This window comes from Copidosoma floridanum, unplaced genomic scaffold, assembly GCF_036245765.1.
Source record: "Copidosoma floridanum isolate Cflo_tuat_1 unplaced genomic scaffold, Cflo_Japanese_pri ptg000008l, whole genome shotgun sequence".
Classification (NCBI taxonomy): Eukaryota; Metazoa; Arthropoda; class Insecta; order Hymenoptera; family Encyrtidae; genus Copidosoma; species Copidosoma floridanum.
In genome coordinates, this window is record NW_028321885.1 from 7120426 (window position 1) to 7137064 (window position 16639).

The 16639-nt window shown below is 32.9% G+C and overlaps 1 protein-coding gene across 4 annotated transcripts in view; it reads left to right on the forward strand.

Moving 5' to 3' along the window:
* Asx (transcriptional regulator additional sex combs) overlaps nucleotides 1–16639 on the forward strand; it is a 422683-nt gene that overhangs the window by 337210 nt on the left and 68834 nt on the right. For 2 of the 4 annotated variants that reach the window (XM_089589205.1, XM_089589206.1), the window contains one exon: nucleotides 11953–12192. In XM_089589205.1, coding sequence (XP_089445331.1) covers nucleotides 11953–12192 — 240 coding nt within the window. Of the gene's footprint in view, nucleotides 1–11937; nucleotides 12193–16639 lie in introns of those variants that run through there. The other 2 variants (XM_089589208.1, XM_089589207.1) reach the window with 2 other exon arrangements.

Consider the following 16639-nt stretch of genomic DNA (forward strand, 5'->3'; position numbering starts at 1 on the left):
AATAGAAAAATTATGTCCTGCAATGCATTCTGCAGTTCATTTCCATTGTTTACATTATTTATGTTTATGTTCTTGTTTTATAATGTTAACGAATCCGTTTCTTGGTTAGCAGTTGTCTCAGTATCTATACTTATACATCTTTGTCTAAAATTGACTTTCAGTGAGCTTGGATTTTGTAATTTTTTAACGGGAACTTTCTTCTATACACTTGATGTAATCTGTGGTGATGGCTTTAATGGGACACAGTTCGTAACCGGATTTCTTAAGCGATGATACTATGATCGAACTTCAGTCGTTCTTTACTTATTTTTAAATCGAAAAGACATTCAATGACCCTGATTGTTATTGGTATATTTTAACATGTTGTTGTTTTTCATCTTGACTTGGTTACTCGTTCTTTCTTTTTTTAAAAAGATTCTATTCTCGTTAGTTTCAAATAAGTTGGTTTGGATGTGACTCACCTTTTTCTTTTTGGTTGTGTTTCTTGATGCATTTTATATAAAGCTGTTAGACATACTTTTTTAGTTATAAAGTGATATTTTGTCTTTATTTGAAATTTTTGGAAGGTAACCTACAGCATAATCGAATCCTTTTTTTTCTTAATACGGCATTAATAGCATAATCTGATGTATCTCATGCTAACTCAAATGTTGTACTGGAGTCAGAAGATTAAAGTATTAGTTCTTTGCAAAATTAATGTTTTGATATTACGGACATTTTTATTTGTATGTCGGTCGATTAGAATTTTTTCTTTTTTTTTCTACAAAAATTTGAAAAAGACTTAGTGATTTAAAGAAAGTTCCTAGTAAGCCGACCATAACAGCATGCTAGCCTAAAAAATCATCTTATATTTTTCTGTTTTCCAAATGGAGGAATTCTTGACAGTTTTGTATTTTTGAAAAGTCACGTTCGATTTATTGTTGCCTTACGATTTGTCCAAAAAAGATGATTTCCACGAAAACTTGACCTTATCCAGCTGAAGTAGCATTTTGGCAGATCTTAATCTATAAAGAGTAACCTAATTTTTTTAGTAATTTGTTGGCTTATAATAGTTACTAATCCTTTAACAAATTCTCCAGTCCCATATCCTTGATAGGCGTCATCATATGTGGATTGTTTCCATTTTGGTTATCTTCCACGAATGCTGTCTAAGCTCTACTCAACAAAAGATTGCCATGGTCATAATACTCTCAAATTGGTCTCTGTAATTGTGCCGTATTATATGCTATCTTTTCCTGTTGCGTATTTTTTCTTTTAGTGATTAATAAATTCATTAATATTATCAAAATCTTAACCACTGAAGCTAAGACACAGAGGCCCTTGCAAATTTTAAAGAATAGCTTTTTCATACAAGTTTTTCTTGTCAACTCGCTTTGAGCTTTCACTTTTTTTTATGTGCTGAATATAACCTTTAAAGTGGCTTGGGCAATTTTGAGCGGCTTGATGAACACTTCTGATATTTTGGAATTATATAAATAAAGTATGCCAAATTCACTTGCGATAAGAAAATACTGGGGTTAACGACTTAATTTTTTCGCAAATGGTTACTGAAAGTTCACATATTTAACACCTATTCTTATGGGAAGTAGTTACAAAATCGACTATATCTTCAGAAATCTTTGATTAATCTCGAAAATTTTTAATAGTTTTTGTGTATTTTTTTACAAAAAACCCATTGAATTCTTAAAAATATAGAGTCAACGACGTAACTTGAGAAAAAATCAGAAGAAAAGTATGAAATATTAATATGACTTGCCTCGCAAAATCTCCCAATTTTAACAATTATAATTTCGCGGTACTTTTCTGGAAATTTCTTGATCTTGTACTTTGGTTTTGTTGAAATATCTATGTTTATTAAAAAATTTACCGTCGACAAGCATCAATTTTCTAGGGGCTCTTATGGAACCCTACCCTAGGTACGGTACCAACTGCCCAAGCCACCTTAAGGGGAATTTTTCTGCCATTGAATATAAAGAACAGTTATGAATAAATTTAACAGGGACATATTTATTTTTCATGAAAAGTCTAGTATAACTTTACCCAGCATTATTTTTAACTTATAGAATTTGACTTCCCACTCTTACAATGCTTAATTAGAAATAAAGGTTGTTGCTTACATCAGTGAAAAATTATTAATAAAAGTAACAAACAAATCAATTGAAAAACCTATTAATTTTTCAAAAAAAATCGCTTATCGGTTATCTAAGAGAACCAAAATTTAGCATCCATACTTGTTTCTTGGTAAATCATAAGTCTGTATTATTGCCTGCACAGGTTAAGAGCTATTCAAGTTATAAATACATGGAACAGGCAAAAAACTTATTTTTTGATTAAAAAATTGTTCATTACTTGGACCTGCGGAATCGACATATTGAATTGAAGTTTTTGTTTGTTTTTCAGGTGGACAGAATTTACACTGCCTAACATCCAGGATATACTGAAAATTCTTATAGTCTATAAGCTGCTTCCATTAGACCCACGTATCTGGTATTAATGTAACTACTTATTTAGTTGAATTCTTAAGTTTCTTTGTCTTTTAGTTTTTGAATTTTAGTGGATGGTCTATCACAACTTCTATGAATATAGTCATAAATATATTATATGCATTGAATTGATGCACTACATTTAATGTTTATTTAACATTTACATTTCATTAATAGAATTTTATTATGAGGTACAACAATTCAATTATCTACGTAAGTTTGATTTTTTGTCCAAGTTTTGTAAATATGCTTCAGATATATGTTGTTTGTTTTGTCATATGTGGGTAACCGGATGTAGAGTTCATAAAATGTGTGCATGAGGTTGATCACGTTCCTGGAATTCAGTTTTGTAGACGCATACAAAAAAATTACAAAATTTAAAAAAAAGGGTTCAAACAAAAATAGGGATTTATTGATCATGAAATTATATTAACTAAGATTATTTACTTTTTAAATTTGTGCTTTAGTTAAAAATATTCAATCTAATTCGAATTAGCTATAAGAAAATTTCTTGTTTCATTGAATACTAAAATAGATTAAAAATAAAATGAAATGTATACGTATGTAAATAAAACATAATTTCTATACATAAGTTTATACATATACGATACGCACTTAAATGTATCCATATTATGGTCTGTGAACATTGGTAGAGCTGCCGTCAGGTTGTCCAAAAGTTATGGGAGATGCGGTAGGGGCAAGAATAAATATGTGGGGGCAGTGGGGGTTCTGTGTAAAGGTGGTAGGGGGCTTAGACGAAAATCATCATGTGTAAAAATAAAGAAGAAAATGACGCAATTTTACCTTATTTTGTTGGGGGGGTAGAGACGTCATGGGGTGAGTCAAGACTTGTGAGGAGGCTGTGAGGGGTTGATAGAGTATTGTGTGGAAGGCTTTACCCACTTATCTATGTAATACAGAAATGTACATGTAGTTACAGATATGTATAGTACATAGTTACGTCTAGATTTTAAGTATTGATAATAAACACTATAAACCGTTAATAAGTGTGTCTGCTTACATTTTTACTTAAGACAAAAATTTTTTTACAGTTAACTTTAAACCGTTTTTTCTTACCATGGGCCCAAAGCACAACTGCCGCTTTGCGCCCTCGGGTCACACTTTGCACCCTTGTAATCACTTTGGGCCCACGGGCAGAAAAGTTGTTAGCGCCCTCCGGGCCCAAAGTGATTTACTGGGCACAATGTGTGCCCACGGGCGCAAAATTGCACAAGAAAAACATTATACGCAACTCGGGCACCATCCTACAACAAGAGCGCCCTTCGGGCGCTCATATTTGTACTTTGTGCTCTAGTGACGTAATTTACCATTTATTAATTCTTCCACTTTTTTTTTTTTTTTTTTTTATTCATCATATGCGTCCTTTATTTCTTCTTGATTTTTCTATCTTGTTTTTCTTGGATTTTTTGAATTTTTTTTACGTTCTTAGATATTTGCTTTTCTGTTTTAAAGGCTTCTTTATATTTTCTTCCTTCGAACTACTCTCTTTCAAATCTCTCATACTTTTGCGCTTTGATCGAGGATTTATCCTATTTTTTTCACTCTTTGTTCTATTACACATATTTAATGTATATGTACGGTTCTTATCCTCTTCCTTGTATTATCTTCATATCTAATCTTCTTCTTTATCTCAGTACTCTTTGCTTTTACATTTATTACTAAATTTTAATCTTGAAATTTCTTTTTTATCTTTTATTAGCAATTCCTCCTCCAGGTACTTTGGTTTATCTTCTGTTATCATGTTTTCTAATCTTGTTATGTCTTTAATTTTTTAGTTTTAAGAATCCTTTTTTTTTCTTCTTTCGCTTACTAGTAACTTGAACCTTACTTGCTCTTCAAATTCTGTCCCTTCAAGTTCTCACCCTTATTTCTTGTAATCTTCCCTGTAATAAATTTATGTCTACTTTGTCGAGTGTCTTCTTAAAAACAATACAGCATGCTATCATTTGTCTTATTATTTTACTCAATTCATATTCTATTATGTGCTTTAATGTATACGTTGCTTCTATTAATCCTGTTTTTTCTCTGAGACCCAATGAACTCTCTTTAACCTTTTTGATAAGCAATTCATTTAGCATATTTGCACATATTTTACATGCAGTGAATATTAATTTTATATCTCTGAAGTTATCTAGCTGCTCTTTGTCATTTACTTTATAACATATGTATTGGTGTTTTCGAGTAGAATTTCGCTATTAGCTTCAGAATTATCATGTAGTTGCCATTATGAATTAAGCTAAAATTTTCGTAACTCTCCTTAAAGGCAAACTACGAGATGCTAATAACTTGATGACTGATGCTGCACCTTTTAAAATATTTCTTTAATACTCTACCTTGCTGTTAATTGGCTTTTCCAATTTTAAATCAACACATCTCACATCTTTCGATTTAGTTGAAAACGTGATACGTTAGCCTTATGAGCGATGGATTCTTCATGCTCCTTAAGTCTTTGGTGAACCTTGCTCCATTCACTGTATCCTGTTGTTAATACTTGAAATTCACCAAAGAGCTTGCGTATCCTGCAGAATATTGCTTTAATGCTTGTCTAGTACATTAGCCATGCACGATGTTGTTTTTCACTATTTGGAGGGAAGCGATACAAAAAATTCTTAGTCATGTAACGTTGCCGTTCAGCAATGAAATGCTTAGACTGTAAAAAATCAGCATCCATATTTTGCTGAAGACCTCTTTTCAAAATGAAGTTGATGTTTTTATCATTAATTTATTTATCTATTTCGCTGGATCGACACTCATATTAACTTTTGAAACTTCAGTCACTTTAGAAGTAGTTTTAATACGTGTAGTAATAGTTTTATTACTTACGCTTATTATATTATCTTGTACGCAAAAATGTACTTGCGCACAAGAATACAAACTTACTTATCATACATATAAATGGTGTGAAGATTCAAAATTAAAAAAAAACACTATTGGTGAGGTGTAGGATTCATCACATGAAAAACATACTCTTTTTATTTATAAAAATATCATGAGTTAAATAATTAAAAATTGTATATTTATCAAAAACAATTATTTTTTCACACAATCAGAAAACTCCGCCTTATAGAAACCACAAATTGTTTTTCTATTTAGTTACATTAAATGAAAAAGGTGACTCAAATTCAAATGAAAATAAGTCAAGTACTGAGGACGTGTTTGTTTACTTTATTAACAAAAAATTATGGTTACATAATAATTTTAATATCTAACTTTAAGAACTTTTTGAAAAAAAGAAGAAATATACACTTTTTATTTTATTTTGAATATAATGCTATTAATTTTACCTTAATTTTTATAAACAAACTGATTGTTAGAAAACTATAGTGTCAATTTATGCAATCAGTTAGGGGATTGATTGAAAAACTATTTGTGTTAAAAATAAATCAATTTTAATATTCATGCCTCAATAAGTACAGTTTATAATTAAAAAACTTTTACTCTAAAAATCAGTAATTAACTGGGAAAAATTATGTGTAGTTTCTTAAGACAGCTCGGATTTTTTGCTGTGTCAAGAGTTTTACTAGTAGACCTATGTTTTTATACTTAAAATTTATTATTTTTCAAATGTTAAAAAATGCATTTATATGATGAAGGTGTGCTGTCTATTTATCAAAGACGAAGGGTGCATGGATAAGGTTCTGGAAAAAAAATGTTAAATTACCCTAACACAAAATTACCTACGTTGTTTGTGAGAACATTTTATGAACGTATACATTTTTTAAATATATTTTTCCGGACAAATATTTGAAGAAAAATCTCTTCAATTTCACAATTCAACGTAGGCTCTTAAAGTCATCAATTGAATTGCATTCAAACTATTATTTGAATAAATTAAAACTTTTTAAAAGCAGCTTAAAAATGTCTTCTAGTTGAAAATAAGCTTTAAAAAAAGAATAAATAAAGAAAAAACTTCCAAGAACAACCTTAAAAAAATCTGTATTTGAATAAACAGAACTAATAGTCTCCATACAAGCCTTAAGTAAAAAATCTTAAATTAAAGTATGAAACAATTTTTTTTTTTAATACGTCTGGTACAAACTTTGATAATGTTTATACGCACATGTAACGTTTAAAAAAAAAAAAATTTGTTCAGTTTCACCTCACATTCTTTATTTTTGCCTGAACCTTCTAAGAAAACGCACTATTTTTTTTTTTTAATTTTAAAACGTGAGGGCATTGATTAACTCAAAGTTGCTATTTATAGACCGAGAAATATATTCTATCAAATTGTTACTTGGACCAAAACTAAAAAATAATAGAAAATATTTGTTTAAAAAGTATTTCCTAATTAATAATATTCATAGTTAACTTGAGCATGGCGCGCGTTCAGATGGCTGAACGTCTACTCTTTGGTATTGTTTTACTAGAATTTTTCAGTGAGAGCACATTGTGCAAAAAGACATTTTCAATGAAAAAAATCTCAGCATTCCATCTAGCCTTTAAAAAAATTAAAAAAATGCCTTTTTCGAGACAGAGCATGTTTTGAGTTTTTTCCAGTGAGAATGAAATTATTTTGGAAAACTAACCATATCATCGGAAAGCTGATTAAAAAATACATCGAAAATGCTATTTGCAATATCCTTTAGGATAGGAATAAGGCCAACAAAATGAGCTAAGAACAGTGACATTAGGTGATCACGTGGTGGGCCTGGGTCGTTTCGCGTGAAACGTCCCATGTATAGACTGAGCACATATTGCGCCCACGGTAGTATGCATACACTGTGTATGTGGGGGGTGGATGTGTGTGTGTGTGCAGCGCAATCTGGAGGTGAATGATGAGAATTGTTTCAGATTACTTACTTATTTTTTTAACAAACTGATTCCTCTGGTTCTTAATGTACTAATACCCTTATCAATGTATAGATTCATTGCCATAACTTTTTGTATATATATAGAGATTGAGAGGTCGTCTATAAGAAAGAGAAAAAGGTGTTTCGTCCCAAGAGCACGCCAGGACTCATCAGTAAGGCTGATGACGTGCTCCCTGCCTTAGACACAGAAGAGATGTGGGCTTAGACTGACTCGATTGTGCTTATATATGAATCGTGCGGGAATTTTGCTGCTTGACGGGAGCGAACTATTAGGGGCTTGGCCACCTGGTGAGTATAGCCTGAAGTGCGAGGGATGTGAGACGCCACATCACTCCCCGCCTAGTCACGACGAAGGTGTAACGGGAGGAAGTGACGATATGAAAGTCGAGGGTGTGAAGGCATGAGAGGGAGAGAGAAGTTAAGAAAGAAAGTTGAGGGTCTCGTTGGATCTCCGGGTTTTCCACGCTCCGTTGCGAGAGATGCGGGGCGCGTTGCCGTGCGTGAGCGAGTTGTGCGATGTGCGAAATGTGTGCATCGTTAAGAGGTTCGAGCGAATTGCGTGGGATTAGCAACGTTGGCGTGTACCTGGCGTGGATGATGCGGAGATCTGTGAGAGTATCAGAAAGTTGCGCGTTTGTTCGTTGTCGGGGTCACCAATGTAGAAGTATAGGTTCGAAGGGTAGGATCGCCAAGATAAAGATCGAGAGGTCTTCTATAAGAGGGAGAAAAAGGTGTTTCGTCCCGAGAGCACGCCAGGACTCATCAGTAAGGCTGATGACGTGCTCCCTGCCTTAGACACAGAAGAGGTGTGGGCTTAGACTGACTCGATCGCGCTTATACATGAATCGTGCGCGAATTTCGCCGCTTGATGGGAGCGAGCTAATAGGGGCTTGGCCACCTGGCGAGTAGAGCCTGAAGCGCGAGAGATGTGAGACGCCACATATATTGCAACGGTTCACCTTTAAGGGTATGGATTGTAGGGAGCTACCAAAGTGGGCTGCACAATAAAATGAAACTAAGGCGGGCGGAGGAGTTGAGGACACAGGCAAATCAATAGAAAGACAAGTTAAAATCGAAATTATTAATCTTCTCAACGTTTATTCAACACTTGTCAAATTAAACGACTGGAATTTATTATTCCGCTTACTCAATTATTTTTTATCACGTGTGTTTTTTTTTTCTTTTTTTTTCAGAAAAGTAAACTTAAGTTTCTATCCTTTTTAGCAGATAACGATTTTTTTAAAGAACAAAAATTTCTAAGAAATTTTTGTTTATTTATAAAGCGGAATAATACACAAAAATACAACGAATTCTGAAAATCAAAAATCATTTGAGAATTACGTGTGTCAAAAATTTGACTTGTTAAAATGAAAAAAATCAGATCGCAAAAATAAGAGAACAGTGAGAATAAAAATTTATAGTTCTGAATGAATTGTTTAACACAGGAAAAGTTTTGTAAAAACCCCTCTATATATCAGCTATCCTAACTCATTAACCTCCGACGGACGAACTTGTTTTTTTTTACACTCAAAGGTCTCCCGCTCAACCGTAAGATCCCTGAATATACTCGAAATCCGCCTTGTTTCTTCTAGTTTTAAGCTTATACACTAATCAAATATCATAGTCAACAATGTCAACTCAGCTTACAATATAGATAATTAGATGGAGCCATATAAAATCAAGACTGTTATGAATAAAAAAAATGATTGTACGAAAAACCGGAGTACAATTGCGTTGAGTCTCTCAGTTATAAATCAAAAATCAAATCAATCTGACCAACGTAGATAAATTACATACGGACAGGTTGTACCACTGTACAAACCACAACATGAATAACGTCGAACCTGAATGAATATCCGTTAAAAAAAGAACTCGCAACAAACAACACTCCATGAATGACAAACAAAGCGGTCGGCACATCACTTTTTGGTTGATAATTTAACAACCGGAGATTTTCATCCACCAACTGAATGATTTCAGGAAATGAAGTCAACACTTGTCACTGACCCTAAAATAATTCTCATAAGACAGATACCACTGCACCAAGTTGAGTAAAAATTCTCAATCGTGACCTCAAATCGCACCAGGAAATACCAAAAATCCTTCCGCAAAGCCAAACAACTGCTTACCAGAAAAAGACACAACATAAATAAAATAGTCCACCTTTGCTACTGGTCGCTGATTCGAGACCACCACTAGGTTAGATCTATTATCTGTTTTAGTGTGTTGACTCTTCCATGGGTTTTTTTTCTTTTGCCTACTCCTGTCTATTTTTTATCCACCAATTTTTTTTTTGCTGCATTTTTTTTTTTTTTTAATTGCTCCGTTGTTTTTGACAAGCTATCTGTTTTTTTTTCCTATCTCGCTCATCCAATCTCTTAGTTTGTTGCTATCCTTACTTTAGTTTTTTTTTCTTTCTGGAAGTAAAGGATAGTTTTAATTTTTTATTTCTGAAGTTGTGTTTATATTATTTCTCGTTTGTGTTTATCATATTTGCGTTTTTTCCCGTTCTTTCCGAAAATTTCTTAGAAAGAATGTGGATGTCTTTTTTACCGCCTTTTAAATGTAAATGATATAGGAATCTTCTTCATAGGCAGTGGGACTTAATATACCTGTAGTTGAAAATGACAAGAAACAAGTCTGTTAATAATAAAAATATCACTTGTTGTATCTTCGTCCGTATCTTTCTCTCTTACTAACTTCCGTAATCTTACTCTTTTTCTTTACATTACTGTTTTTTTATTTCTCACTGTTAACTGTTAACTGTTGAGTGTTCACTGTCTACTTTTCACTAATTACTATCTCTAGTTACTTTTTCACTGTATCACATGTACATCACTTTTTTTTTTAGTGAACTGCACGCTCTATTTTTAGTGTACCTCGTGAAGGCGTCTTTCTAACCTCTTACTTGCTCTATTCTACATGTTTTCAATCCTTCTTAGTTATTATGTTCCACTTTATTTTTTTACTTTTTCGTCAGTTACATTATTTTTAAGCTTCGTTTTAATTTTTTTGACTTTTTATTTATTTATTGCTTTTGTTGCAGCATCTCTCTTAAACACGTTCTTTCTTTTACGTGTTTTCAATATAAGTCAAAAATTATACTTGTATTTGTTTTAATTAATTGAAATCTTACGAAGAAAAATGGGAACTCGTCTATTACATAATTTATTGAAAATATAGAGTGACTTTATCTTAAAAAAATAATACAAGTTTAAAAGTGTGGTCGGTAAGATGGACAGAGTTTTTTTAATACAAGTAGACATTTTTTTTCATTAACCAAAGCTTCGCATCAAAGGTTGTATGGGGTCCAGGAGGTAAAGCCTTTGGCTAAGAAAGCGAAGCCACTTTACTAAAAAAAAAAAAAAACGAAACGATTGTTCTTTATAAAAAAATTTTGCGATCATTTCTCTAACAAAAAAAAACTTAATGGAATGAGAGTATCAGTATCAAAAAAAGGATTACTGTAGAGCAAAATTGTTCTTGGCTGTTTCCTCTTTTACCTATTAAGGATAACTGTGTAATAATGTAGTTATCTTTCATACTTATAATTTAATGTACGTAGCTATTAATGAATGATAAAAGAGGTAAACCGAGCACAATGCTGCCCTTGGTGGTCGATTTCTTGAAAGCCTCGATTAAAATTTGAGAGCCCGATTAAAAGCCAACACTATTGATACTCTTTCATTAAACTATTACAATTTTTTGTTGAATATTTTATACAAAATATATAATAAATTTTTATATTTTAATCAAATCTTCTTTTGAAGGTGTTTTAAAGGAAGATATTTGAAAGATAGCGCTGATGAAGGTTTTATAAAACTTGACTATTTTAAATGCTTGTCATATACGGCACCAGTTACAAAATTTAATTTTTTACTTTTTTGTGGGGAAAAGAATTATTATTTTGTCAATATCATAGGCACTAAAAGAACAGAAGGGGCAAAATTATGGCATTATTTTCCAAGCCGAAGGCGGAGGAGGCAAGCACGTGGGAGTCAATGCCGTACTTACGTCTTGTGTAGTGGATACGATTTTTCACCTATCTTATTCGAAGTATGACGTTTTTCCTATGATTTCATAGTGTAGGGTAAAATTTAATCTCCCAGATAAAGCTAAGATTATTTACCTACTAAAAAACTTTTTTTTGACTCATCTGTATAGAAATTGCCTCTTGAGTCATAGGCAAACGTGGGAAACATGCAGATTATGGCAAAGTACTTTTCTATAAGCAAAGAATGAGAGTTTTTATCTAGGAGAATTGTTATGATTTTGTCTCTGAAATCAGCAAAGAAACGTTTTTAGACGAAGATATAGTATAAACTGTTGATTTACGAGAAATTACAATTTTTGATACCAGAAAAAACAGTACATCTTGCACCTAAAATTATTAGAATAATATGTATTTTAAGAAACTCAATATTGAAAACATGCAATTATCCTTTTTTTAATTAAAAAGCTGGATAGTAATGAAAAATATGATCCTTAGTTGTTTATTGAAAATTAAAAACTGAAACATACGAAATTCACTACTTATCTTATAGTAACAAAATAGTACTCATTAGGAGGAAATAATTTATTTAATTTTTTATAACCCTTCATCTAAAACATTTCTCTTTAAGCTATTTTTGTTGTAGGTGATCGCCAGCTCTCCAAATCGAGATCAATTGAAAGGCCACTTGAAACCACCACCAAGCTTATTGGTCAAAACAGAAAATGGTTGTAACAATGTCAAATTTAATTCTCGCGTGTCAAGTATAACCAAACCGCAAAAAAATTTTCATTTTAACCAAAGAGGAGTAATTTCTTCTAATAAATCCCATGGTGCCACAGTGAAACATATTTTCACAGCAAGCCGTCACAATTACATAACAGAGGTAATATTTATTGGCTACTACATATATTTATAAACGATGTTCTTTAATTATACATGTACTTAGAGCTGTAAAAGCCTTGAATATCATGTTTTTATACTAGCACTTTTAAAAATAATTCCAGTTGAAAAATAGCATTTTGAAAATGTATATTTACCGTAAAAAGTAGACTAAAAATTAACTGTTTTCAAAACATGGTCCCAAAATGTTACGAAAACCCTATTAAAAATTTGTCTGAACAAACTCACTGGCAAAACACGTTAAAACATATGGAAAAATTTTCAGAGTTTATTACTCTAGTATTTTCTCAATGGCAATAAACAACAGTGCCCCAAATATTGCTTAACGATTTGAAAATGAAGAGAAGACTAAAAATATGTTGATATTGTTGTTATTATATGTGGAAAATCCCAGATAAATATAATAAGAAAATTTTGAATTATTTCCAAATGCGTAAAATAACTATGTTCACAAAATTTCTGGACGGTGTTACAAACTAAATACAAAAATCCCATTAATCCTACTGCACCAATTTAAGCGTATTTGGCCTAATTTTTAGATTTATTACTTTAACTTATGTACACATCTGATAAAGTAATCTAAACAATAAAAGACTAGAGAATTTATTAATAAAAATTTGACTTATGGACCTTAAAATCGGTGAAAGTTTTTCCAGATATTTAGCTAACGTAAGAATGATGAAGAAAAAACAATCGTTATGGGAAAAATAAATAACAATAATACGTCTAAAAATCATCTTAACAGAACAAAAAATGAAAACTTGATCATGATTAATAAGTTAGGAAGTTGTATCAGTTTGTTAGTTGTATTTCATGAAACACATGTCACGCGAAAGTTGTGTACTGTGCATCTATTCGAAGCATAAAGTACATTTAATACTTTATATCTAATGTTAGATGCACAGCATATGTTCAAATTAAAAAATGTGATGTTTACAACGAATATTTAGATAAAAAATTTGAAACAATAATGAGAGAATATGTATAAATTTCAGGGAAGCAGCATGACGCTGACGAGAATACCTACTTTACGGTTAAAGTTATAAACTCGTAAGGATATCTTGTAAATAAAAAAAAGGATTATTTGAGAAACCATCAATTCATACTATTATAGAATATTGGCAAATGCCACCTACTTCTTGGTTAAAATTGAATAGATTGGAAATTTTCGCAAAAATTACTCAACTTAAAGATAAAACACAGTTCCGTCTTGATATAAAAAACAATTTCACTCAAAATTTATACTTAATCAAGTAAGAGATGCAACGTTATTCCAAAATTCGAGAAAAAAGAAAAAAAAGCTTTCTTCTGTAAAGTTTTTATTAAAGTTTTTTACCGAACAGATTCCATAGGTTCGATTTTTTACTTTAATTTCACGCATTTTAAAATTATTATGTTAATCCTGTTGATTATCATCCGGTAAACATAAGAAAATTTAGAAATGATAAGTAGTTATCTTCTGTCAAGTTGGGAAGACTGGATTACAAATTTCTAAAATGTTTGTACACATGTTATCAAATAATTATTCTAACGTAACAGTAAGATAAGAAATTTTTTAAGGATTATTCTGTTTCGTAGGATTCTATGGCTTTGGGGTGCGCATGAAGTAAAAAGCCGAGGAACTAGTATCAACTTCTTTTATTTATCTTAAACAAGAGAAGAGCGCGTCACGTGTGTGAGACCTTCGTCCTTGTTGGTTCTAACTAGAGAGAGAGAGCTCCTTCCAGTATCCTATCTACTTATCTCTCTGCTCTCTTCCACTACAATCGTCTTTAGTAGCCCCTAGGAAGAGGGGGTGCACGCACGTGTAGCTGTGATACAGTATGTGACACGTCCGAGGCCGCGATGCCGACGTCCTCGGTGGTAATTTCCTTCTTGATTTGTATGTTTGTGATAGAGTAGTGTTCGTGTTATGTTTATTGTGTTGTATGTACCTGGAAGGTAATTTACTCGAATATGACGTGACCCATGCATTATACCTTTCAAGAACCGTGTGCTTATTTTCAGCTGAAATTGTCGCACTCTCTTTACTGATGTTTATTTCTTATCTTATGTTGTGGCATACGCTATTCAGTATACATATATTTATTCCTCGCTCTCCTTCTACGGCTACGTTTCCTTGATGCCGTGTGCTTCATTTTTTTTTCACTTTGTTGTTACTTTTTTTTTTTAATTCATTGTTTTTTTTCTAATTTGTTGTTTTTCTTTTATATTTCTTTATTCTCTTCGGTAATTCAATAAGTACACTTCATCAATATATCAAATTATTATAATATTCCATCAAACGCGAGTCCGGAAAGATTGTCAATCTTGTGCCAGAAGCTCAATTGGCTTACATTAGTCAGTCCAATTTCTTGTTCATAAAATTCTCCCCCTCCCTTCATGCGCGGAAAGGGAATTATGATTTAGCCTTATTGGTTTCAATAATACGATGGTACTAGTGCCTATTGCTTTCCACTTTCTTCTCTCCATTTTTGCTAGCTTGTATTGCGGCTTTTTGTCGATTCGTACACTTTACTTTGCGTGCCGTAGCCACTATGTTTGCCCCAGTGGGTGACTATTTAACTACCTTTCTGATTCTTTTTTTTTTTTTTTTTTTTGCTACATTACTCTGGTAGTTGGCAGCCACCGCAATTTCCCCGGATCTTTGTTGTGTCCCACGCCCTGAGGTGCTAGGTGAGTTTATTTCAGCAGAAGTTGTTGGTGTTGTTTTTAGCAGCGTTGCTGGTTACTTCTCTATCGTCATCTTAGCGTCCGGATAATCCGTTACGTTGGTTTTTTTGTAGATTCCAATCCGTTGATTGCTTTATATTTTCCCGGATAGCGCCAGCTAAGGGAGTTCACTTCGCAGTCCGTGGGCTTCAATCAGGATACGAGAATCGCTTTCGATTGCTCGAGGTCCATGCCGGCATGATTATCATGGAATTTTTGAGAGTAGTAAGGTGTTTTTAAGTTATCTTCGAGAAAGGAAGTGGTGGTCTTTAAACGCCGTGGATGTAATTGCTTTAGGGGATCAGGGTATCCAGCAATAACGACAATAAGTTGGCGATACCTAAAATCTAATCGACTTTTTTTTTGGACTCTTTTCTTCCTTTTGATTTATTTCATTCTTTTTTTCATCTATTTGACCCTGCATATTCCATTCTTGCAGCTTAATTTTTGTGATGTTTGTACGTGTTATTTTATTTCTCGTAGATTGCAGCGCTTCGTTCTTGTTTTGGTACCACAACCTGTTTATTATATTACTGTTACTGTTATCATTATTGTTACATAATTCTTATTATTATTATTTTTATTATACATTTTTTTGTTACATTTTTCGTTCATTAATTTTGTGACAAATTTTAGCAACGTTGAGTCTGTTTCTTTTGTTTTCGTTGGGCTCTCACACGTCAATCCTCATTACCAGCCTTCCCTCTACATCTCGCCTGCCTACGTCGATCATAACTTGCGCCCACAGTTCGTCTGATCTTCTCTCCAGCAAATCGTGTACATCCGGTTCCTGGCCCACCTCTGTTGTTGGAGTGAAGTTTGTTTCTATGCTTCCTGAGGACTTTGCTGATCTGCGTTCTTCTTCTTCTGTATTTTGTGCCGTTGTACTATTCGATGTTTGTGGTGTGTCACAATTAGCTATTACTACTTTTTTCGACGGGCTCGTTATTAGCGGCATAATCAAAAAATTCGGCTTTCATCTGTTTAATGTATTCAGCTGTCTCCTGCTTAACTTTCGCTTTCTTTCCTCGATTAGTACTGCTGCAAGTGTACTTGTCGTTTTTACTTTCCTTCTAAATCCTGGTTCTTTTATAATGTAACCTAATTTTCCGTCCGTTATTCCTTAGGCATTAGGATCATTTCCTGCAGTAGTGATCGGTCTTGCCATTTTTTCTTTATCATCTGATGTATTTGGACCTATACATTCTATTCCTATGTCGTGCTTACTTTCATTCTGTCCCTTCAATAATTGCTTTTTCCTTGCACCCTTTTATTATATTTATTAGTACCGCAAGTGAGCGGCTTATTTGCTGTATGCTCGTACTGTGGTCGTTCTCCTTCACTCTATTTTTCCTTCGATCTCTCTCGTGCTTGATCGGCTCTCTCCGATACTTTGACGCCTATGCCTTCGAAAACACCTTTTCTCGCGTTACCTAGTCTGCTTCTGTTAATTCTCGGGTATCCATCATTTTTTCATTACCTTTCTCTTTCTTCGCTTCTTCAGGCGCCAAGCTTGCTTGTATCAGCTACCAGCCCTAATCATTGAGTCCCGTACCGTGATTTCCTTATTCACTATTTATTATTACTGGTGTTTTGCAATTTGCAACAATTATATCCTTTAACGGTCTCTCGTTGCGTTCTGTAATAAAAAACGGTGCTTACTTTCTCGTAAGTGTATCTAACTGACGCTTACGAGTTTTTCGTCTCTTTGGTATGAC